The sequence below is a fragment of the Strigops habroptila genome, chromosome 6 (assembly GCF_004027225.2).
Source record: "Strigops habroptila isolate Jane chromosome 6, bStrHab1.2.pri, whole genome shotgun sequence".
NCBI classification, from domain to species: Eukaryota; Metazoa; Chordata; class Aves; order Psittaciformes; family Psittacidae; genus Strigops; species Strigops habroptila.
In genome coordinates, this window is record NC_044282.2 from 32,834,877 (window position 1) to 32,859,379 (window position 24,503).

The 24,503-nt window shown below is 37.2% G+C and overlaps 1 protein-coding gene across 8 annotated transcripts in view; it reads right to left on the reverse strand.

The window, feature by feature from the left end:
• Nucleotides 1-24,503, reverse strand: part of COL19A1 (collagen type XIX alpha 1 chain) — a 189,847-nt gene that overhangs the window by 42,365 nt on the left and 122,979 nt on the right. For 6 of the 8 annotated variants that reach the window (XM_030490407.1, XM_030490405.1, XM_030490403.1 and 3 more), the window contains 14 exons: nt 16,962-17,015; nt 11,171-11,233; nt 10,351-10,395; nt 9,340-9,375; nt 8,386-8,421; nt 8,225-8,278; nt 6,962-7,015; nt 3,175-3,228; nt 1,866-1,955; nt 1,459-1,503; nt 1,272-1,349; nt 584-619; nt 431-484; nt 289-342 (listed from right to left, as the gene is read on the reverse strand). In XM_030490407.1, the coding sequence (XP_030346267.1) occupies nt 289-342; nt 431-484; nt 584-619; nt 1,272-1,349; nt 1,459-1,503; nt 1,866-1,955; nt 3,175-3,228; nt 6,962-7,015; nt 8,225-8,278; nt 8,386-8,421; nt 9,340-9,375; nt 10,351-10,395; nt 11,171-11,233; nt 16,962-17,015 (753 nt within the window). The remainder of the gene's footprint in view (nt 1-288; nt 343-430; nt 485-583; nt 620-1,271; nt 1,350-1,458; nt 1,504-1,865; nt 1,956-3,174; nt 3,229-6,961; nt 7,016-8,224; nt 8,279-8,385; nt 8,422-9,339; nt 9,376-10,350; nt 10,396-11,170; nt 11,234-16,961; nt 17,016-24,503) is intronic. The other 2 variants (XM_030490404.1, XM_030490406.1) reach the window with 2 other exon arrangements.

Genomic DNA, 24,503 nt, shown 5'->3' on the forward strand with positions numbered 1-24,503 from the left:
TTACAGCCTGGCAGAAACTCTAGTATACAAACTGTAACACCTGAAAACAAGGTATTTATCCTGTGTACATTAACAGAAGTTTAATTTACACTGCAATATAATCAAGTAAAAAAAAACCACCCCAAAACAAAACCCGAACAAAAAACCCCAAGCCCCAAGGGATTTAATAATTTTAAAATCAAATTTATTTTAAACAATTGAATGCCTAGACTTGCTAGGTTATCTCATCTCTTTAAATTTAAAGTATTTGCACAAAGGCTTATGCACAAGCTCTCTACGTATACGTACAGGATCACCTGGAGGGCCTGGTAGTCCTGGCTTTCCATCTCGTCCTGGAGCACCCTAGAAACAAATATAAAATTTGGTGGCCTTAAAGCATCAACAAGGGACACGTTACTTTTTGCAGCATATATAAAGAACCATCACTTACATTAATACCAGGGGTACCTGGAGTTCCTGGTAATCCTGGGGGTCCCCTAGGGCCCTAAGAGCAAGAAAGATCATTTAAGAATATTTTTCTTTTATTCTAAACTTCTTAAACATTAATTTATTTTTTGATAATAAAGAAAAAGTTATATCCTACCTGCACACCTGCTGATCCAGCTGGACCTACAGGACCCTGCAAGAAAACTCCAAATAATCAATAGTTACACTTTTTCAGATAAGGGAGATTAACATCATATAAAGAAAATACTGAATGTGGGAAATTGGTTCACATTGCAAGGAAGATTTGCCCTAAGGTTTGGCTTGAAATCCAAATCTAATTTTGCCACAATTAGAGAATTCGAGATTTTGCTGAGGCCCATTTTTAAGGGCAAGTAACACCGAAGAACATTGATCTGTGGTGAAACTTGCTATTTAGCTAGGAGTTTTGCAAGATAAGTTGATATTCAGCTGAATAATAGCATAGATTTCAAAATGCCATTGTCTGCAATGTCAAGTATACCCCTTCTCTTGTACCAGTATTCGGGCTACATTTTGCTGACAACCAGAAAAATTGTTGCTTAGAAACTGACACAGTCTGAAGATGTGTCAACACCATCCCTAGAATGCTCATCTGTAAAGTAGCCAATGACTCTTTCAGTTCTCCAAGGCTTCCATTTCTCACTTAGCACTAGATCTTTCTGGGTCTGGATAAAGGGAAAAGATGCCGAGCTGGGAGTCGAGTCAATAGGGAGTTCATGTCATGGATTTTTACTATGCTCTGTTTAGTTGCAGTTTCTCAGCAATGCACTGTGGGAAGTCAAAATCCTGGGTGTGGGTATACTTACTGATGATCCCTGAATGCCTATTCCAGGGGGCCCCATCTCCCCAGGTGCTCCTTGGACACCAGGTAATCCTCTTTCTCCCTGAGAAGGGTACAAGGCTTTCAGTTACGAAAGTTCTGAAAATGTAAACTAGCACATTATCTTTTTTGTGTTTCTTTTTTTAGAAACAGAAATAATAGATTTGTTATACCTTTGGTCCCCGTGGACCTGGGTTTCCAGGAATACCAGTGGGACCCTAAAAAAAAAAAAAAAAAAAAAAAAAAACCGCAGGGAAAAAACCCAGATTATATTTTGAAATCATAGACCAGCTGAATTTTACTGCCAAAATTAGTCAGCCTTTATAAATAAACTATGATATATTTCCATACATCTTCCTCATTAATAACACTGTCACTAGGAGCACGTGTGAGCCTTGTACTATTTCTAGACTATATTTCAGTGCGTTTACAACACCACTGTAATGTATGTTTCAATTTTGAAATTACATTAAAAAAAAAATTAAATTTGTTCTGATTTTTTACATTGCACAAGGAGAATTTTTTAACAGTTGTCCCTATAAGAAATAGTCATAAAAGCCCTTTCAGATTACGGACTTACTGGTATTCCAGGCAGACTTGGCCCAGGAGGCCCCACATCACCTTTTGGACCTGGATGTCCAGGTGGTCCCATAATCCCACCAGGGTCCCCCTGTAAGATAAATTTGAATCTCTAATTGAAATGAGAGAATTTTCTCTTACGTAAAACCTCTAAATATTGCCAAGGTTATCCTAGAAAGTACCAGTACTTTGGGAAGAAACAGAGAAAAAAAGACACATTTTCCTGCAAAAAGTTAGAGGAGGCATGGACCACACAACTGCTAATAGTAACCAGCATTCTCTCAGTTTTTCATGCTTGCAGTGCATCTGATCTACATTTCTTTGCCCCCAGACTCCTAATGCACAGGTTGTCATTAAAGCCTGCTGATTAACTAATAGTGACAGCTTCAGACTCTTTCCAGCTATATCTCCCTAGTGCTAAAGTCCAGATCTTCACCAGTATTCCTGTTTACATCTCTGTTTCTTACTTCAATGCATGCAGCACCTCTTGCTGCCCATCTCTACAACTCCTGCTTTACACAGGTGAATTTCTGCCTTTTATTATGCTGTCTTCTTGTCTTTCGCACACTCCTGCATCATTCTCTGTGATTCTTTTTGAATCCACTACTTGACGTTTTGCAAGACATTTTTCCTATTGTTCCAGTTATTTTCTTCTCCTGCCTTTTCATCACCTCACTTCTTCAAACTATTAAGGGATTTTACAAGTTTCCCTTGTACCCACAATGTATAAATACCATAACACATCACATAGCTCACAGTATGCTTGTATACATGCTTTTCTTCCCTTTTTCTTACATCCAACATATCATGCATACCATTTTTAAGTCTTGCTGATGTGACTGAATTAAAACTAAGGGATTTCTACACAGCAAAATATAAATGCCATAAAGAGATCCCAGCCTTGGCTCAAATCTGAGACAGTACAGCTGTCCCAGTGCTCTGCCATGTGAATATGTCTGAGTCTGAAGTGGGATTTTACAGAATAGTCTGGTTATAACACTATTCTGAAAAGGCTGTTCTGTGGTTAGGACCTGAACTGACATTTCTACACTGCACAGATTTAATGTAAGAGCCCAGTGCAACCTCCTTGAAATATGACTTAAATTGTTTATCTGAAGAGCAATTGGGTTGCCAAATTGGCTTGCAGCATCTTCGAGGAGCAGAGAGGGGGATGCTACGTGTACATTTTAAAATCAATTCATAAAGCAGCCACAGAGATGCACTACAGGAAGATGGAAGGTTACTTCAAAGATGACAGTCTAATATGCTCTATAGCATATCAAGCTTAATAAAAGGCACATAAAACATACCTTGTCTCCTTTAACACCTGGGTTTCCTGGTACCCCATGCTCTCCTGGTAAGCCCTGGAATTAATAAAAATATAACTGTACATTTTTATAGCTATTCCCTTAAAGATTATCTATAATTACAAATGGAAATCAGTTTACATTGTATTATTTACTGTGCATTAGTATGGCCCCAAAATGTTAAAAAGTAGAAGTTAATGAATGCTTCTTTAATCAAATACACGTATCATTTTTCTTTAAGTTGAATAATCAAGATTATTTTCTGGACCCTATCAGGGCAGAATGGCAGAGACTGACACGTTTATTTCTTCAATTTAAAAATAATTCCAAGCCTTGAAAATAAATAATTTTTTTTCAAGGAAGGTGGTAGCAGGGACAAACTTGAGTTTTAAATAAGTGTGTCATCCTTTTTGCCTACAAAAGGCTGCATGATTTTCTTCACTAGTTATTCAAATTTGTATCTTAAAATCCTCAATGAATTTCTACTCCTGCAGTTGACTTAATCCACCAAATTCCTGTTCAGCAAAATAGAACTATTCAATCCTTTCTTTTGTCAAAATCTTTACGTTCTCACATTTTGATTTTAACTTCAGTATTTTCACGATGAATTTGTTATAAATGCAGAGAAGTGAAATAGATTAAAATCTAAACAGAAGCTATTTAAATAATAGAGAAGTCTAAATTGCGTTCTCTTACTACAGTGTAACAAATACAGAAAACGTTTTCCATAACCCATCAATGCTATTCAACCAAGTGTTATATCAAGCATTTTATTAAGAATACTATTTATTTACATAGTATATGAGAAAATTTACAAAACCGAACAGTAAAATCTGATACTTAATCCAGAATGGAAAATGAACTTTCTAAGAAAAAGATAAAAACCACATACGGTTTTTATTTTTCTATGCAGTGCAAATATAGTTTTGTGAACAATGACATATGAACGATGACAACATTTTCATGCCAGTAGTGAAGGTTCAGCAGCTGCGTGTTCACTTTCTCTGCTGTATTCTGTCCTTAACACAGACAGACAGCTATTTCTTTTACCCAGCCATCCAAATTAAAAGCATAAGAAAAAAAGAAAACACAAGTACCTTAATGAAGACTATTCTGCTTACACCAACACACAATCATTATGAGAATATATGGAAGTTCAAATTTACTGATTACGGATCTGACATTGTGTCCTACCTTACCTTGTTTTGATAGCGACATAAAATATACACAGTCTATCTTCTTTCCTAAGGACTTTTCTGATTATTTTTTTTTTCCCTTGGACCAAGATTAAGGGATTTCTTTGGAAAGGAAAGAAGCAAGTCCTATCTGCTGGATGACTAACCTTTTGTAATTTTCATCATGCTGCATAAGATGAATTATATTTGTTAATCCATAATGTTTCATCTTTAGAAGGTGAAATGAAACAACAGGCCTGGATCTAAATACATGTTTCTGTAATATATTTAAATATATATTCTTATATACTAGAATTGTGTGTACAAATATGAACCTTCAAGATCTACATATATACAGTATTTATCTATTCATAATGTCACTTGATCAAAGATCCAGCAGAACAGTAGTTTCAAAAGCAGCAATTATGAACTCAAGCAGGATGATGGCAAAACAAGCAAAACATAGATGCAGTATTTTGGTGTCTCTCACAGTAAGATTTGGGATCTATATATAAAGAGAAAGACAGCAGAAAAGGCTTATAAAATATTGTCACGGAAGACAGATATATTACACACAATTTTAAAAATGTGGGCCTCAGCTGAGTATGAAAATAAGGTGTAAAGCAATAGTCAGTAAGTAACAGTACAAGATAACTACATACAGATTTGAATACTAGTTTTTTTTTTCTCTGCCAAGAGCTGAAGATGCTGTACTCCAGTTGCCACTGCTTATACCCCTAAAACTTTTAACAGGTCAACAATAAAAATCTGCCAGCTGTACCACTCAGAACTGTACTTTAATATTAATAACGTATATGACTTAAAAATCTGTTCAAATTAAGGGTTCTCTTCCACAAAGTAATCTCAGAGCACATATGGAAAGGCCTAAGACAAAATGCAGCAACACCACCTCCTAGATGCTTCTTTTTGTAGAAAAAAGATCAAAACCAAAATGAACCCACAGAGCAAAGATCAAAATCTCATTTCAGTTATATGGTTTAACTGCTAGGCTAAAGCCAAGCTTGCCATTGTCTGCTTCTCTGGTCCACTTCTTAGATCTAACCACTCAAGCTTCCAAAATGGTACTTAAAAACCATTTTATGGTTTATGGAGGAAAGGAGGGAGGTGAATCAGGGAGAGGGAGTAGACGCCACTTGTTAGGTTATGTGACAACACCAGTGTTTGGACTGAAAATTAATTTCAGTTTACAAGGGGGATTAGGCAGAACATAGTTGCCTGCATACCTAAAATGGGATTGACCCATAATTTGGCAGGAAAACAAGCAGCCATCTCTTCTGAAGACCTTCTCCTATATTATAGTGTCAAGTCAAATGCCCAGGGAACTTTCAAGCTTAGTATAACAGTGCCTAATAGTTTTAGATATTTCTTGGAGTATTCAGACTGGACTGAAGTTTCAGCCGTGCTCTTCCTGCTCAGAGGCACAAGGGGTACAGGCGTGCTGGATCCTGGGGGAGGCCCCTACCAGTTTGAGGGATCCAGACCCGTCAGTCTGTTGCCCAGCAGTATAATGGTCGTAGGCACACTAAAACCCTTATGAAGGAGGCCCGTCACTTTGACAAACCCAATCAGTTGGCAAACCTGAATGGGGAGCACCCAAAAGCACAATAACTACAGGATCATTAAAACTCTGCTGAGCCGCTCCTCACTTTCTTGACAATCCCAATTGATGGGTCAAGAAACCATCTGTATCCTGGTTCTGACACCATCTGACAACCTGTAGTGGATCTCGATATGGGGTGTATTTAAGAATCACTGAGGTGAGAGCTTTTACTCTTCTTGATTATCTCACTCCTTCCCCTGTCAGCATTCTGTTCATTGTATCCTGACTTCCCTTTCTAGCAGGGAGATTGTTGCTCACCTGGGATGAGCGGACATCAAGTTGTCTTGGTTTGTGTTGTATTTTAGTAATTTAATCTACTGAACAGTAATTTAAAAACAAGTTTTCTATTAAATTCTTTCCAACCGATACTACTCCTGCCAAAGACTTTAATATTGTCCCTAGTTTTAATAGAATTATATCTTGTTCTGAATATGAGTTTTACTTGTAAATCTGACCTAAATTTATAAGATAATAAACATAATTGCTTATCCTTTTCACCTTATTAATCTTTACCTCTTTCACAGGAAGTAAAACAATTCAGAATAATACAAAACCATGGGCAGAAATAAGGAAGGTCATGGGTTTAAATCTTTGGGGTACACTTACTTTCCCCGTTTCTTCGCATTTCACTCCACACACACTATCCTTTCCAGCTCATGATGTGACATTATTAAATCTTTGCTAGAGATGTTTTTAAATTTTTACCTACTGCTGTGAAATCAGAGTAAGTTTTGCAGAGCTAATTATCTGTGAATCAGACAAATTAGTATTATCATTCTTACTTGCTCAGATAGTAACACAAGGAGAAAGAGAACAAAAGAAAATGGCAGAACTACATCCTGTGGTATCCCCTACAGTAGTAGTGCTTCAATATATGATTGCTATAGTACTACCCACAAAAGGAGCACCTATGACAACTTCTGTGGTACTGCTTCATTGGCTAACAGCTCACACACCACACTTCTACAGCTTGGTGAAATTGCTCAATACATACAACTTCTCCTGGTAGTCCCCTGGGTCCGACAGGTCCTGGAGGTCCTTGCAGCCCCTGTGAAATGATGTAACACATGCTTGAGGTAAAAGTCAATACAACCGTTATAATTCAGTGTAAAGTGTTCTCATACACAAATAGATGACAACATCTGGTATTAAGAATTATCTTCTGCATGGAGTAAGAAGTACAGAGTTTGCTCATTCTCCTTTTATCTAATGTTTAGTCCAATAAATCTTTGGGACTGATAAGTACAAAACCCAAAGTATGCATATAAAGCAAACACAAGTAAAAACAAAGGAATTATCTAAAGGGAAAGACAAAACAAAAGGAGTAAATCAAGATTTCCTCCCTCAAGGGACAGATGTAGAAGTGATTTTTTTTAACTACATGGTAGGTGTTACTTCTCTTTTTGGAATACATCTCATTAGAAGGACTCCAGAGCACTGGAAAGAAAAGGGGATTGAGATGTAGAGATAGAAGGATGACTTGGTGCAAACCCTAATGATCCTTGGATCTCTATGAGCCTCTTCTGGAAGGTGAACAGTGTGAAGGTGACGTAGATTTCCACTGCAGTAACAACCATTATTTCAGTGGCTCCTACCAAGGACATTAGCCTCCAAAGAGCAGTCTAAGGAATTAGAGCGGAGAATCATTTTTAAGACCACAGTTTCATGGACCCTATAGCTGCATCTATTCATTCCTGGACTTCCTTTGATGATCTGAGGAACTTGGGTACTATAATTTCAACAGGAATACTGTTGGGTGGAGGTTACATTTTCACAATTTCCAATTCTAACGTTATTTTGAGAAAATTCAAGGCATCATGAGAGATTGTCAAAGAACATTTCTTCTTCAGTTACTTTCTTCAAAGCAAGGCAATGACTACTTTGACGTTACCTGCAAACCCATAGGATTAAACACAGGAACCAGTAATGAATTGGCAGTGGTTACTCACTGGTGGATAAAGAATACACCCAGCTACTGGTGGATTCGTAATTGCAAAATGGGCGCTCGTACTATTGAGTGACCAAACAACATTTGAGCTTTGCATAAATATTTCTTGCTGAGTTATGCTGAGATCAACAAGACTTTCATGAACTAAAAGCAAAAAAGCCATAATCCATGCACAAAATTTTGACATAAACTATAAGCATTCTCTGCCCTTTAATACTAGCTAAGGAATTGATAGCATTCACCTGTGTAGCTTATATAACAGCATAGAATGCAATGGCTGTTAATTCCACAAATATACCTTTCGCCTACCTTCGATCCTGGATTTCCAATTAGACCAGGTGGTCCAGGGTCTCCTGTTTCACCCTAATGATATTGTTTGAGAAAATAAAAAAATCCAAATTTACTGTTATGTCTCCCAGTTCAGCTCTGTACACCAGCAATGTATATAGTGCGCAGAGGTCAAAACATACCTTACTTCCTTTTGATCCCTCCATTCCAGTTTCTCCCTGAAAATAGCAGGTATAACCATAAGAAGTTAAAACCTTAACTAAGATTAACTAAGAGTTTAGTTTGCTGCCTTAAAATATTAGAATGTAGTTTGTAAACTTAACAAATATTGAGAAAACATTAAAGAATTTCTGATGCCTTGGGTGAACTCCGAACGGCATTCCTCTGTCAAACTAATTCTGGTTACAGGTTTTCCTAGTGTTCTAAAGAGAAAAAGTTTGAAAACATCACATTTGCTTAAGAGCTCCTCCAGTCTAAAGCCTATTCTTCACCACTAAATCTCCACTGGTGACACAGTATTAATCTCCAAAGCCACATATTACTACAGTTGCCTCATTTGGTTATTATATGTTAATCACAAGTATCTGAGCAACCTTCAGTTGTATATTAAACAGCATAACTAGCTTTTGTCAAATGTTCTAAGAGAGGACAACAGTTAATTAAAAATAAGCAACACATGAAAACAGACTCTTACATGAGTGTTCTGAAAACATTCCCCAAAATAACAAAAAAAAAAAAAGGCACACATAAGATAGCTATACAAAAACTACCTGATGTTAAATGCCACGCTGCAAACTGAGAAAACAATTAAAATAATAGAGTTCAGCCCACATATAATTTTGTGCAATAACTGAAAGAATGAACTTTCAGGGAACAAAAAAAGCCTGTCATTTAAACTCAGTTCAGGGACTGTATGAACAACAGAAACGCTGAAGAACAGGGCATCTCTGTTTTTTACTTATAACCTGCATGAACCTGATGCATGTTTAGGAAGGAAACAATACATACGGTATCCTACATAATCACTGAATTTAATGAAAGTGTATGGAGAAAAGAATTACAGCATGAATGCAGTGTGAAAATAATATCAAATGTAAATTATTCATATCATCATTTCAAAACATAGCTAAACTCACTGGATCTCCCTTGTTCCCTTTTTCAGAAGGCTCTCCCTATGGAAACATAAAGAAGAGGTTAAAACAGATTTACTTCAAATGGCAAATAGCACATATGTCTGGTTTTGACAAAGTCCTTGAAAAATGTTGGGTTTTTTTAAACCTATATAAAACATAAGTATATGGATTACAAAAGTTTACTTGAGGGATAATGTTGATTTAATGACAAGACCATGACATGTGGGATCCTTTTAAGCAAGAAGCACAAGGGAGGGTCAAGAACATGAACCAGAAAGAGTGACAATATGTACAAATCTGACAAATTCTCAAACACGAACACTTTATAACACACAAAATTATGAATCTGTCACATTGACAGAGTAAAAAAAAAGTTTCTGTCTGCATGAAAACTGTTTATACACAGGGAAATGACCAAGGAAAACAACTGGAAGCTTAACAGCTGAATAGCAAAATGAAGATGGATGGTAGATGGATGTGGATGTTCTTCAGTGGATGAAGAACTTGGGTATATTGCGTGTTCCTAGAAAAATACAACACATTCCTATTCCTCAGTAACATTCTCCCCCCTCTCCCCCGAGTCTGAGAAATTTAAGCTTAAATGAAAAATTATTAAATGAGGGAATTTATTTATAAGTTTTAATAATTTAGACTCCTCTTTTTTCGTATAGATATTGAAGATTCCACTTTAACTTGAAAAAATATGAATGGTGTCTAACTCGTGAGACAACCACTGATCATAAACTTACATAAACATAATCTTAAACTGGTATTCAGTCAAAGTTTGAATGTGTTTGAAGTTAAGGACTTCATGAACTGTTGGGACATGGAAATTTACTTGTAGACATAAACAGTCTCTCAAGGATGGGCTTAAGTAAATTACTAAGGACATCTAGACACTGACAGCTATGCCAAATATATTTTCTTTATCCTGAGTATATTTTCCAAGATTTGATTCATAATCATTCAGCCACCTTCTAGTATCACACATAAGCACAGAATGAATTAATTTACCTTTTCTCCTTTTGCACCAGTCATTCCCAATTCTCCTTTTTGACCCTTTTAACAAAATAAATTCTATTTAAAACATTTTATATTCTAAAAAAATGCAAATAAACTCCTTCTCTCTTTCAACTGTACTTTGTTCTGTGTAAAGCACAAAATGATAACTTTTACTGCAATGGAAATCTGAGCTTTAAACATCTGCATATCAATTTAAATGACTTTCTATAGCAGAGCTTCAGGCTTCTCAATAAAAACCTTTGTCAATCCTGTCACATAGCCAGAGCACTTGCCGCTCTTCTTCCAAGTTTGAAAGGCATCCAGTTGTTAAGAATTCATTCCACTGTTTAAACAGGACAGATGCCTACAAACAATATATTGCCTTATGGTGTGGATTCAGAATTTGACCACAATATTTTTAGAGGCTGATTTTAAGTATTTTTGGTACAGCAAGTCCCATTGTTACAGAGAAACTGCTTTAAATATTCACCATTTAGTAGTAAAAACATTTTCTGACTTTCAACTTTTTCACAGTCTTTTTTCCCCTAACCAGCTGGCCACCGCATTTGACTTGTCCTCAGACAGTGACGCAGAAACCACACTTCTTCCTGAATTTTCCCTTTCTGGTTATTGTGTATTACAGAAGAAAGGCTTATGTGCTGCACATGCAGGATAACAAGACGAGTCCGGTATCGGACTATAAAGAGCCAGTCATAGCTAAACTCTATTCCTTCAAAGACCATTGTGATAAATCAAATCAAAGATACTGTGTTAAGGGTGTCAGAGTAGACAGACACTTTGAAATTTCTCCAAATTAATCCAAAATGCTTACAATGTCTCCCTTCTGGCCTTTAAGTCCAGGAGTCCCAAGTAATCCTAGTAGTCTCATATCACTCTGGGAAGAAATATCACCACAAACATCATGTAACAGGACGTGCCACCATTTATTTACAGTAACAATTTATTTACAATAACTATTTCATGTAATTTACTAGTATGTAAATTCAGAAGTCCTAATGTACTATTAGAAACAGGTACTAAATGCCTATATAGTACATCTAACTAATGTACAGCAGCAACACATCCTTTGTCATGCATTCATATTCCAGTCAGACTAGCAGAATATGAACAAAAGCATAAAAGAGAAATGTCTATGTTGAACACTGCTATGAAAATCTGTGATTTTTTTTTTAAACTCAAGGCAAAGAACTTATGCTCATTATCACAGCAGATTTCTCAAGTATGTTAGAAAAGAACAATAAAAATCACTTGTACAACAAAACCACAAGCATTTTACTTTTGAGCAGCATGAAATGTCAAACAGAATTAATTTAAGCCTACTATAGTAGTGAGCCAGAAGGAGAGGGAATAATATAATCAAAAGGCTCCTCACTGCTCCTCGAAGAAAACAGACAGATTTAAGGACCAGGGGTTCAGGCTGTATACTTGCTCAGGTATTATTGCACTGCATCTATTTACTCTTCTGTACAAGGTAAAGACACAATAAAATACAAACCAAATGGTTTCCTCTGCACAAAGATGGGTTCAGACTACCTAAAGGGAACATGTTCTCTTTTTTTGACAATGGAAAAAGCAACAAAACCAATGACCCTGAAAAATGAGCTCAAGTCTGGACACAAGGAGCCCAAGTCCTAGAACATCTGCTACTGGGCTGAATGAGAACCCTGAGCAAGCCAACTTCCCCTTGCCATGTTCTAGTTTACACATCTCTAGAACAGGAAAACACCATGATGAGTAAAAGTGGCATTTACACTCTGTTAATATTTTCAGAAGTTGATAGCTGAACATAACCTAAATAAAATTTGCAATTCTTTTCTAAATGTTAATGTCCTGAAGGATCTTCTTTGGAGTTTAGGGTTCTTAACAGACTTACTACCCTAATTATCAAAACCAGCCCAAGAGGAAGATGCCCAAAGAAGGCAACCTGAGTATTGCTGAGAAGTAGTTTACTACTGCTTGACTGAGAACAATCTAGGTGCCTGTTATCATGAGTATATCATAACTTATGTTTTATTCTGACTTGTGCATTTCTGTTGCTTACATAGAGTAAAAAAAAAAAAAGGGTATTAGACCAAATAACTACTCTTATGCTCTTTGCTAAATACTTTTATGCTCTTTATGCTAAATAGGTCAAATGACCTATTTATAGGTCATTTGCTCTTTATAACAAAATGTAAGTAAAATATGCCAATGAAAAAAATCTTAGAAAAGTAATAATGAATTATTCAATAATAAGCTATAATTACTATGAATTGTAATGATTTGGAAACATTTCCTGAACAGATTCTGATGTAGTTTCAACTGCTTTTTGCTGTGGTTTCATTTTTATTTTTATGTGTTGGAGAACATTTTAGATTCAACTGATCTCTATGCCCTTTCCAAAGATGTGTAGAAGCAGGTTTGACTGAAGTAACCTTCTACCTATGTACAGAAAACTGGTAAGTGAAAAAGATGACAAGCAGAGGCCTTGAAAACCCAGGCAAAAGACGATAACACAGGTATGAGAATGTATAAACACAACTCATGAGATCTCATTTACCAGTCATTGAAGGAAGGTAACCTACAGAGCACGGGAGAACCAGTTTCTTGACATAATGAAGCGAATAAAATGCATGTATGAAACACATGCAAAGCATCTAATTTACACTGAAACCACAAAAGACATAAAAGAAGGAATATAAAATAGTCACACGCCTTGCAAGAGCAGGCACAAAGGACAAACGACGAGGGAAGGAATACTCCACAGCACTGTCTCCCACCCCATTAAGGATCAATGCTACTATTTATCCTCAGCAGGTTCCTCTCACCTTCTTTAAAGAAAGACTGCTGATCTTAGTTTGCCATTCAGCACAATTTGCTGCCACAATCAGCAATCGTATTTATAGTGCTCTCTTTTCACTGTATACATGGATCAAGTAAATTATGCTTTTAAAGACTTGCACTCCAGCCTCCTTACACGATAAGGCAATTGATACTGAGCCAGAAAAAGTTTGGTTGCAAGAAATTATTTAAACACATTGTGCAATTACAACTACTCATTGATGCCATACAGAACTCAGAAGAATCTCATCTGCTAAGAAACGGAGAAATTATAGAAAAGAAGACGTTACGAATTAGGAGTCTTAAGATTTCTCTCACTGATCCCCCACATTTTTTGGTAGCAGTTTCTCATGATTTCTAGAAAATCAATGCAAAGAAGCCATACTAATATCTTCAGGGGAAAAAAAAAAACCCAAAAAACTAAAATATCTGTAGCACCACAAATGTGATCACAATTTAAACACTTTTGCAATCCAAACTCAAGACTTTGTGAGATCCTTAAGAACGTGCATAAAATGTAAAATGTCAAGACTGTTTCATGTGGTGTAAGGCATCTCAAAAACCTCAGAATATCAGTGAACTACCATCTTACAAATGCAAGTAATTGGGGCACGCCGCGAATTATATACTGGAATGGGAAAGACTGCTTGGTACCTTGAAGATGCAGTGAACAAAATCAGCCCTCATCCTGCCACATAATAGTGGGGGGAGAGGTGGGAGAGGAAGGAAAGTTATTGGTGCATACATCTGCCTAAATGAATTATCAATGGCAAAGCAGAGAAGCTGTGCTTGTCTTTGATGACCTCTTTGATGTTGATGTCTTTGTCTTGTCTTTGATGGGAATATCCCATTCAGATCATAAACCATATAGAAACTAGTATGTTTGCTGTAGCCGTTGGAGACTAAGTTGACTCTGGGAAGATCTGAACATGTAGCTACAGAAAGTTTGAGTGTTTAAAACCTGCTATTCCAATCAGAAAGCCATCTCCTCTCTCGTCTGAAACCAAACAGCATTTCCTTGTTGAACAGTTAATTGCTCATGACAGAGTCATTAAAATTCTCAATCTAGACAGCTGAAGGAAGAAGAAAGTTGGTAAGCTGCACAGGATTTAAAAGATGATTAATTTATAGACACAGAGCAGCTGGCCTATATTTTTTCCGGAATATAGCTAATTAGGAAATATAACACACCTTAGGAAACTCAGAGCCTTACAGTGATAAGAAACATGATTTTTGGTGACACATGCTTGCCAGTTCCTGAAGATCACAACTTGTTTGTATTTCCTCCTGCAGAATTAACCTTAAAGGGACTATCAGCACAAAACAGATTTATGCTCCAGAGGCAGGGAATGAGTTACAATACATACAGTATTAATAAAGGAAACAGGGCTGGTATCAGTGAAAGCTGTCTTTGGCAGAAAAAAGGAACTGGTAAGAAAATGGAAGGTATAAACAACCTAAAATATAAACAACTTCAACACATATATGAAATGGCAGATCGAACTCAGAAACTAAGTCTCCAACTATGAAAACGTCTCTGTCCAGAACAGCATATAAACTATGCTTAATTCCTAAAGCATGTTCTAAAGCGATACACTGCTTTGGAATGGATTAAATATTAGAGAAATCACTGCAGTTGTAAAAGCAACTGGAAAGATACGTTTGACAGTTCGACACTGTCCCGCACGACATCCTTGTCTCTAAATTGGAGAGACATCAATTTGATAGATGGAACACTCGGTGGATAAAAAACTGGCTGGATGGCCACACACAAAGAGTTGTGGTAAATGGCTCGATGTCCAGTTGGAAACCTGTAACGAGTGGTGTCCCTCAGGGATCGGTGTTGGGACCGGTCCTGTTCAACATCTTTGTCGGCGACATGGACAGTGGGATTGAGTGCGCCCTCAGCAAGTTTGCCGATGACACCAAGCTGTGTGGTTCGGTTGATACGCTGGAGGGAAGGGATGCCATCCAGAGGGACCTTGACACGCTTGTGAGGTGGGCCAATGCCAACCTTATGAAGTTTAACCAAGCCAAGTGTAAGGTCCTACACGTGGGTCGGGGCAATCCCAGGCACAGCTACAGGTTGGGCGGAGAAGAGATTCAGAGCAGCCCTGCAGAAAAGGACTTGGGGGTGTTGGTTGACGAGAAGCTTAACATGAGCCGGCAGTGTGCGCTTGCAGCCCAGAAAGCCAACCATATCCTGGGCTGCATGAAAAGAAGCATGACCAGCAGGTCGAAGGAGGTGATCCTGCCCCTCTACTCTGTTCTCGTGAGACCTCACTTGGAGTACTGTGTACAGTTCTGGTGTCCTCAACATAAAAAGGACATGGAGCTGTTGGAGCGAGTCCAGAGGAGGGCCACGAGGATGATAAGAGGGCTGGAGCACCTCCCATATGAAGACAGGTTGAGAGAGTTGGGGCTGTTCAGCCTGGAGAAGAGAAGGCTGCGTGGAGACCTCATAGCAGCCTTCCAGTATCTGAAGGGCGTCTATAAGGATGCTGGGGAAGGACTCTTCCTTAGGGACTGTAGTGGTAGGACAGGGGTAATGGGTTCAAACTTAAGCAGGGGAAGTTTAGATTAGATATAAGGAAGAAGTTCTTTACAGTGAGGGTGGTGAAGCACTGGAATGGGTTGCCCAGGGAGGTTGTGGATGCTCCATCCCTGGCGTGTTCAAGGCCAGGTTGGACAGAGCCTTGAACCACGTGGTTTAGGGCAAGGTGTCCCTGCCCATGGCAGGGGGGTTGGAACTAGATGATCTTAAGGTCCTTTCCAACCCTTACGATTCTATGATTCTATGATTCTATGACATGAACTTCGCCTCAGAATCCCTATTAAAAAAAAAGATTTTACTACTCATCTGTGTATGTTGTATAAGAAAAATATCCTGAATTCACCTCCTCCTAGTAGTTATGCATTTTAATACTAAAAGAAAAGGATGTCTTCCAGGTTTGACTTGCATGATTTAACATGTGATGAACATAGTAACCTTTATATTTAGCAAATATTCCTGTTACAGTGCTTCATCAGTCTTTGAATGAAATTTAATTTTCTAACGAGGTAAGTTACATTCTAAGAAAACTTGTGTTTTCTCTGAATTAAGATCCCTTACATTGGCAGACACTACCACTGCTTAAATGGTTTGAAAAATCTGTGGTACGAATTTAAAAGCTCTGCCACATGGAAAGATGTCCCACTCAATTTTAACTTTTTTCTATGAAGTGCTTGTAGCTGCAGGAGGTTCTATAATGAAGACAATATTTTGTTAGTCTATAATACAAACATCAGGACAATTCTCATGGATTGCTAGCAGATCTTTTAAAATTATGCCTCCTTGTCTTCCTATTCTACTCTTAGGATCACAACAGAGTAGATCAAGAAAGAAGAAATGTCAGTTTAGACATTTAAATGTCTAAATGTAATTTAGACATAGAAGAAAAGTCCAGTTTAGAGCAATTGGGTTTAGAAATAGGGAGGTGGTACTCTTATGCTAACATCTAGGTGGTCTACCCACCTCCTTTTTGAGTCATACACAAGCAAAAACACGTGAGAAGAAGATGCATGGGATGTAAGCCACATGTCAGCAGGATATATGACACAGTAGGTATGTGACTGGAGAGTAGACTAAGCCTTCGAAGGATGGAGAAGGAGGACAGAGAAGGATCTACCTTTTGAATTAATTTGGAATGTGGTTCACAGGGATCAAAACTGTTGTCATTTCCACCTTAGATACTTCTTAGCCATAAACACACACACACATACACTGTATCAAATCTCCATACCTCATTATAATGCTTGTTCAATGAATCCAGAATTCCTTTTAGGCCAGACGGACCCTATACGGAAAACAAAACAAAAAAAAAAACCACCAAGAAAAAAAAAAGTAACAGAAGGTCATTTTTATTTAACATTTTATTTAACTAATGTTATATTGAAAGAACAGTGGTCATGTAAAAGAGTTTTGATTTTTATTTGACTATACAATAAATTATTTTCTGTAAGTTCATTATATTTTTTTTTCAGGCACAGAGAAGAAGGAAAGTCAGTTTCTAAATCCCTGAGTTTTGAAAACTGATAACTTCTTTTGGACTGAATCAGTCTACAAGAGAAGGCAGAGATGACATCCATGTCAATTTTATTATGAATACCTTCCGGTACGAGCAGCATCTTTGTTCTGCAGGATTTTAAAACTCTTTCCACTAACTCAGAGCATAAGCTTTGATGTAGCGGCAGCCCCTAGTGTGAGTAAACAGCTAGATTTTTCACTCATGATGGCTGTAAGAAACATTTAACTAATTAATAAGATTCCAACATACTCAATTAAGACACTTGGTCTGAATGATTTGGATTTAAGAGAGAGAGGGCATGAAGGCATCTCTTTTCCACTGGGGCTTTTTATAATAACACAGAATTTACCCTTTGCAGCTTTTGTGTTAGTGGAGAAAACGTAGCTAGCATACACACATCCTAAAGACTGCTTTAGGAAACTGAATTGTATTCAGTTTTGAAAAAGGTTGTTCCTCAAAACAATGGAGGTGGTTTATCAGTTAGAGATACTATGTCAGAGTTTTTATTGCACACCTTAATTTTGTATAAGGTCTTTGTTAATTGTTTTATGTGCACTGTTACCATACATGCATCACACTTATGACAGAAATATTCTGGTGTTATGCATCATAACAAGAAAATGGCTTTCTACGCTTTCAGCATAAGTATCTATTGAAAATGTCTCCCATTTTCATGCTAAAGGATCTGTAAAACTATTAGAGGAAGTCATGGCTCAAAACCACCTCTCGCCCAAGATACGAGTTGGTCAAGATAACCAATTGAAAACAACAATATTTTTAAGACCTACGTAACAAGAAATGCTCTCAAATTTATTGCAGCAGCAAGAGTCCAAAGTGTTCCTAGAAAAATGGAATCTATCCACTGATTTCAGCTAGAGATCCAAGGAAAATACTGAAACGCTACATATTCTGGGTCAATATAAGCTAAATAACCCATTACTATACTTTTCTAAGGAGGACCTCAACTGTTCATTACTTCAGACTTGCTGCTGTATAAACCATCAGGCAATTCAGGGACGATGATGAAAGGGACAGCAATGATTTTGTCACAGGTGGCATTCCTCATATCTGATAATTTCACATGTACATAGAAGATGCTAATATCCCCTGGTATCTTTTGGCTCCTATGTAATCATATTTTGATGTTTTCTGACTAAGCATTCAAATGAGGTAGGTCATGATTTGCATTCTGACAGCAAAGCCTTCTCCGGCAAAATGCATCTGCTCTGTAAGAATGCACAGACTGGCAAAACCCCAAAGTTTTCCTACATGTAGATCATTCTGTGAAACTCTGATGGCTCTCCTTACCAGTAAAAAGTACCTCCCTTGAGGTACTGAGCTTCAAAAAGATGAGAAACAGAACCATGATTTTGATTAACCAGACTACTTCCCTGGGGAAAACGAACCTCAATCTGATGGAAACTAAGTAATAAAAGAGAGGCAGTCACAAAGCTCCCATGGAGTCTGAAGGGATAAAAACTAGGAAGATGGTAAACCCAAATTAAAGTCAAACAGGCAAAAGTTATTAAAACTGATGAATAAATCAGTAAGACCCGGCAGAACATTATCGCAGCACACCAGAACAACAGGTGTGTTGAGACATCACCACTAAATTATGAAATATGATCCTATGTATTTTACTGTGATTACATTTTTACAGAAAGATAGCGGTACTTAAAATATTATGACATTTTGCCTAAGATGCTTGTTCAACTCTTATTTCTGAAGTTAATGGCAGAACTTTTACGTTTGACAGTGCCTACTTATTAGATGCCTCGCCGTCAACTCTCTAACCCTACAGCGTCAAATCCTTGAATCTAGAAGCATTGCAGGATTTTTTAATCCTGCAGGCAGCTAAAAAAAAAAGAATTCTTTCTCCCTTCTCATTTCCCACCATGTTGTTCCCTTTACGGTTTTTCCATATATGAAACTGCTGCAACCATACAACCCAGAAAGGACTGAATGGTGTATTTGTCACCAATCCCAACCTCTCAGATATTAGTTTGTACATCAAATAAACAATTTTTGACAAACTGGAAAGCCTTTGTACATGTAACGGTTTTGAAAAACAAACATAATCTCAAAAACCCCGAGAACTGTCTCATGACTTAGGCAGTCAAGGGAACTTACAGCATTTGGGTTGCATTCTTGACTATGCTACAGCCTTTGTGTTACCAAAGGTAAAACACTCCCCCTCTGGTTTTAGTCTTTCCATTTTCAATATCCGACATACATTTAATTATTTTATCTTTACATCACTCTTTCTAAAATAAAATTAATAAAACCAGTGTACAACAACAGCAAATACTTTTATTCAAGGGTGTTTTCCTAAACTCTGGTCTTTCTTCCCTTCCATACTGTTTCTTTCCGCTAATACAGATGCATACATAATCCACTCAGGTGTCTCTACAGACAAAAAAGGAATCAGCAGTATTGGCTTGCAAGTGAAGAAGTGATGAAATTAACAGGAGTTAAAGAATTATTTTACAGGCAATTTCTAGCTTTGGAATGAGAATTTTGCACATCTGCCACTTCCAAGCTCACTTGAGTGGGGTTTCTTTTTTATTTTTTAGTATCAAGTTGTGTAATTGAGGGAAGTGAAAAACACAAAGAGTACAGTTGTATGAATAAGAAAAGAACTGAAAATGTATCCTGATTGTTTTCCAAAATTACAAACAGGTTTTGGATGTTATTTCTATAGACAAGGCAGGAATAGAAGCACAGGTGCTTAAAAGGAAATAGCTTCAAACTGTGAAATTTCTGGGGTTTATATTTTTCTCCGTTAACTTTTATAGTTCATTTGCATTTCTGTAAAGATGAGACTGCTGAAAAAGTCTACCCAATCTCGCAGTCCATGCAGTAAAAGGTGTAACAACTAAATTGCACTGGTTGCACATCAAGAACAGACCATTTTGGAGAACACAGCACTGCAAGTGACTAACTGTAATCATTTTATCCATCTATTCAGATGTGTGCCTGTCCATTAAAATAAAATACTGTTTTTCTGATCACTATAACACAAATAATCATGAAACTCATCAGTGCAGATGTGCAATATTGTATAACTATTCCAAAGAGCAAACAGAAAGAATGATGAAGGCGTGATGTCTACCAGAATAGAATACATATAATAAATTACATTTTGATATGGATTTTAAAAACTTAAATGCATAGAAATAAGCAATATGACCAACCCTTGCCAGCCATTCCCATCTTACTGTGTAAGCATTTCCAATATTCTTCTAAAAAGCAGCTGAAAGTCCAGGAATACCAGAAACGCTACTGACAATTTTCACTTATCATTGCATTAATTTTCTGTTTATTGTAATTAACTGATAACATTCATTCATTTTCAAAATATTGGTAGAGAAATGACAGTATTTCCTGAGGCAATGGAAATGAGATTTCTAAGGCGAACTGCTGGCTACTTAAGATAACTAGTTTGGTGGCATTGACATACACACTGAATAACAAGAGACCAGAAGCGTATGGAATTAAATGAAGAAATTTATTCACAGAAGTAGTCTGTGAACTTCTCCATTGCCTCACATGCAAACAAAACTGAAACCCTATTTTAATTTAAGACTTTAAGGAGTAACAAAGCTAATCTTCCTAGCAAAAATAGTTGTGAAGATAAAAGCTACCAAGTTCAGCCCCTTGCAAAGGTAAATGATAAACTGAGTGATAGCTTCAAAGACTAGAGCAATTGTGAAATAAACATATTCTGGTTGCAAAGAATAACTTTGGACATATTGGTAGAAAACAGCACACTTAAGAGGACAAACAATCCTGATTGCACTTTACTAGCCTGTGATTTAGCAGACCCAAAGCTTCTTTCCTGCCTCTGCCACAGACAGCTTCTTAGGCAAATGGCACCTGGCCAAACCAGGCAGTCCTCATGTTTCCTACCTTTAAAAAACAGTGCTGATAGCACTTCCTTTCTGCCAAACAGCAACAGTGGGCAAAAGCCAGACCTGGGCTCACCCCAAAGAACACTGTTATACTGGTGGAAGTCTGTAGCATAATTCTAGCTTGACACTTTTTATTTTAAAAACAATCTGATGTCCTACTATAATGGGAACTACTGAGAAATGGAGTTCTTCCATTCATAACAGTCCAGCAGAGACAGAGAAAATTGGGATAGAAAAGATAAAAAGATAAAGTTAATCCTCAATGGAGAAAGCAGTAAAACTCTTTTTCTCTGTCCTCCAGCCTACCTATGTAAATAGAAATACCGAGCTGCTGATTCATGCAAAAGTAATAATAATAATAATAAAACAACAACAAAAAATCCCCAACCCCAAACCTCCCACACCTGACAATAATGTGCCAGACATCATACAGCTGTTTTCTGAGCAAGATCAATAGAAAAAGTAATTATCTGCTCTTAACAGAACACTACACAAAAACACGTAGTAATTCTACAACCCAAGACCAGAAAAGCATTTTGCCTCAGTGAAGACTGCAGAAGTGGGCCTGCACATCCTTAGGCCACCAGCACATAAATACTAAGTTCAAATACCTTCCATACATTTGCTTTTAAGCACTCGGGAGAAAAAAAAATGGCGTGGAAACTAGAAAGCCAATGCATTATACATGTGCAAAATAAGCTACAGTCTGCTGGTAACCCCTTCTGCATTGCTACATCCTGTAGATATTTTTGTTAGCAGCTGCGGCAGAAGAAAACTATCAGTTCTGTTCTGAAGCCAGATCAAAATGCTGTACTTACAACCTCACAGCATCCTACTATCATAGTATTTCTTTTTCTTTCATAAAGTCAGCATTTCAATTTCAGTGAAGAGCCACGCCGAGCAGGAAAACAGCATGTGAAAGAGACAGTATCTTTGTCAGAAGACTTTAGAAGAACATGCTAGCAAGAAAATGTATGAAATAAATTTGAAGGGTACAGAGATTTTGATTTCACAATCGTGATTTTCAGAATGCTTCTGAGAGTGAAATGAAGACTGTATTTAACAGAAGCTTTAAACTGCTCTCCAGGCTCTTTAAAAGGGGAGAAAGGATCAAAAAGCACTAGAGGGAGCTGCTGTTCTACCTAACCCGTTTGGATTCCTTGTTTTCAGCATAAACTGTTACCTGCTGGAGTGAGACAAGCACAAGCACACATTTTGTATCGAAATAACAGAACCGCACTCAAAACTAACATCAGACAGCAAGGATGCAAACCATGAATTCTGAACCAGAAGGGAACAACAGAACACTTTGAAAGTCTGTAACATTTAATAAACTTTAAAAAAATACTCAAAGGAGGAACATCATCTGTATAGATGAAAATTTTTTTTTAACCCATCAATAAAAATCCTCATTGACCCCTTGCCTTTTGTGGGCACAGGATTTGCTCCAAAGAGAAAACACAACATAAAAGAAAGGATAAGAGAAAAATGATGCAAAAGAGAGGATACCTGGTATAAGTTGCATAGAGTCCCACTTCACCTGCGTAGTTTCATCGCCAGTTGCCAATCTATCTGTATTTGTAACACTGACATAGGTTGTTAACCAAAGACATGAGATTGTTGGCAGATGATGTTAAGGGACTAGAAAGTCACTGCAAACATCAATTTTACTGGATGTAAAGAAAAAAAAGTCCCTCAGAAATTAGCTCAGGAAAAAAAAGGTGTGAGGTATTGAAAGAGGGTTAGAAAATAGGTAAAATATGATTACTTCAATCAAAACTCACACCACTTCGTAGTGTCCAGTTGTCCTTTTTGACTGTTCAGAATGTGGTCTCCCTCCCTGCACACACTTTTTTTTAGGAATGTGTTTATACCAAATCCTCTGGGCATTGTACCCTGTTTACCAACTTCCTCCTCATGGAGGCAGAACTTCCCTTCTCCTAGCTTTGTTTTTGTCCTTACTGAACAGCTGGCTGTTCTAATTTCTACATTAAGTACTTAATGCCATGGCATAATTTGATTAATAAATTAGGTAAATTTATTAATTTCAAACACGCAGTGTGTCCTGTAGCTACCCTATAAACTGACTGAATCTCCTTTTCTCAAATATAAATTTGGTATTCTTCCAAAACACCAACCAAACACCAAACTTACTTTTGCTAATTTTTACACGTTCAGTCGATCTCTTTAGCATTTTGTACCCTGCATATGCCAAACTTATAAAAGCAACCTCCCTGCAGGTATAATATTCTGTTGCACTTTGGAAAGGCCAAAGTAAAGGCCAACAATACATCCATGTGCACAAGGAAGCTGCCACTACTTACTATTAGAAGAGGTAACTAGAAGCACAATATAGCCTTGAAAAAGAGACGAGGAATGATAGATCATGTGAATGTCTTTTTGGTATGTACAGGTTGTAGCAATTTAAACATGGGGATACTCACAATGCACATTAGCAGGCATTACTGCTTCTAGAGCATGCTTTTTCTATGTATTATATGATCAGTCTTGGAAGATGAACACAAGATGCTGGTGTAGCTGTATCCAAAGGACTGCATTAAGATAGTCAGAAACAAATACTTTTAACCAATATTTAGGCCATGGCTGCTTGAGGAATGCTTTTCTGATATGTAGCGCTAGGCTACGGTACCCATACAGAGCTCCTTGTATGGATGCTGCTATGCTGACAAAGTTGAGCTTTCCATTTGCTGTAAAGAAAATCTGAAATAGGTCTCAGTAATAAAAGTGCAATTTAGCTTCTACTCAAGATTTCTGGTATATCTGTCAAGGATCATACATCTTCACAAGCCTGACCTGCCAGCAAATCTGTGATGGCAGAAATCTGTAATGGAAAAACAGCTTTTCACTGGCTCACAAAAAGCTAAGCAGATTAGGTGTAACACTGACCTCTGCCACGGTTTGACTTTTTTTTTTTTCCTTTTTTTTTTTTTTGCCATTTGTTTTATGAAAGATTCTGCATCACTCCTTTCCTCTGCTCAGACTCCTGCAGTCTGCAGTACTATTTCAATACTAGGAAGCCGAAACTGTACAAAAGATTCAAATGAGCAAGGCTTCAATATGACTACATGTAGAGGAGAAGAGGGAGGAATTTTAAACTCTTTAGTTTTATACAGGACAAGCGAACTCCATCATTAACTCCTCTTTCTGAACACTTTTTGCAAAGAAAAAGGGGAAAAAATATTTATAAAATTTTAGATGGATGTAAATGTAATCTATTTCATTTTAGTCATTGTATTTCATGCAGCAATGCTTTATTATCCTCTCTACAAATAAGACAAGTTTTCCTTTGCAGTGAGGTTGAAGCGCATGAATCAAATGTTCTGAT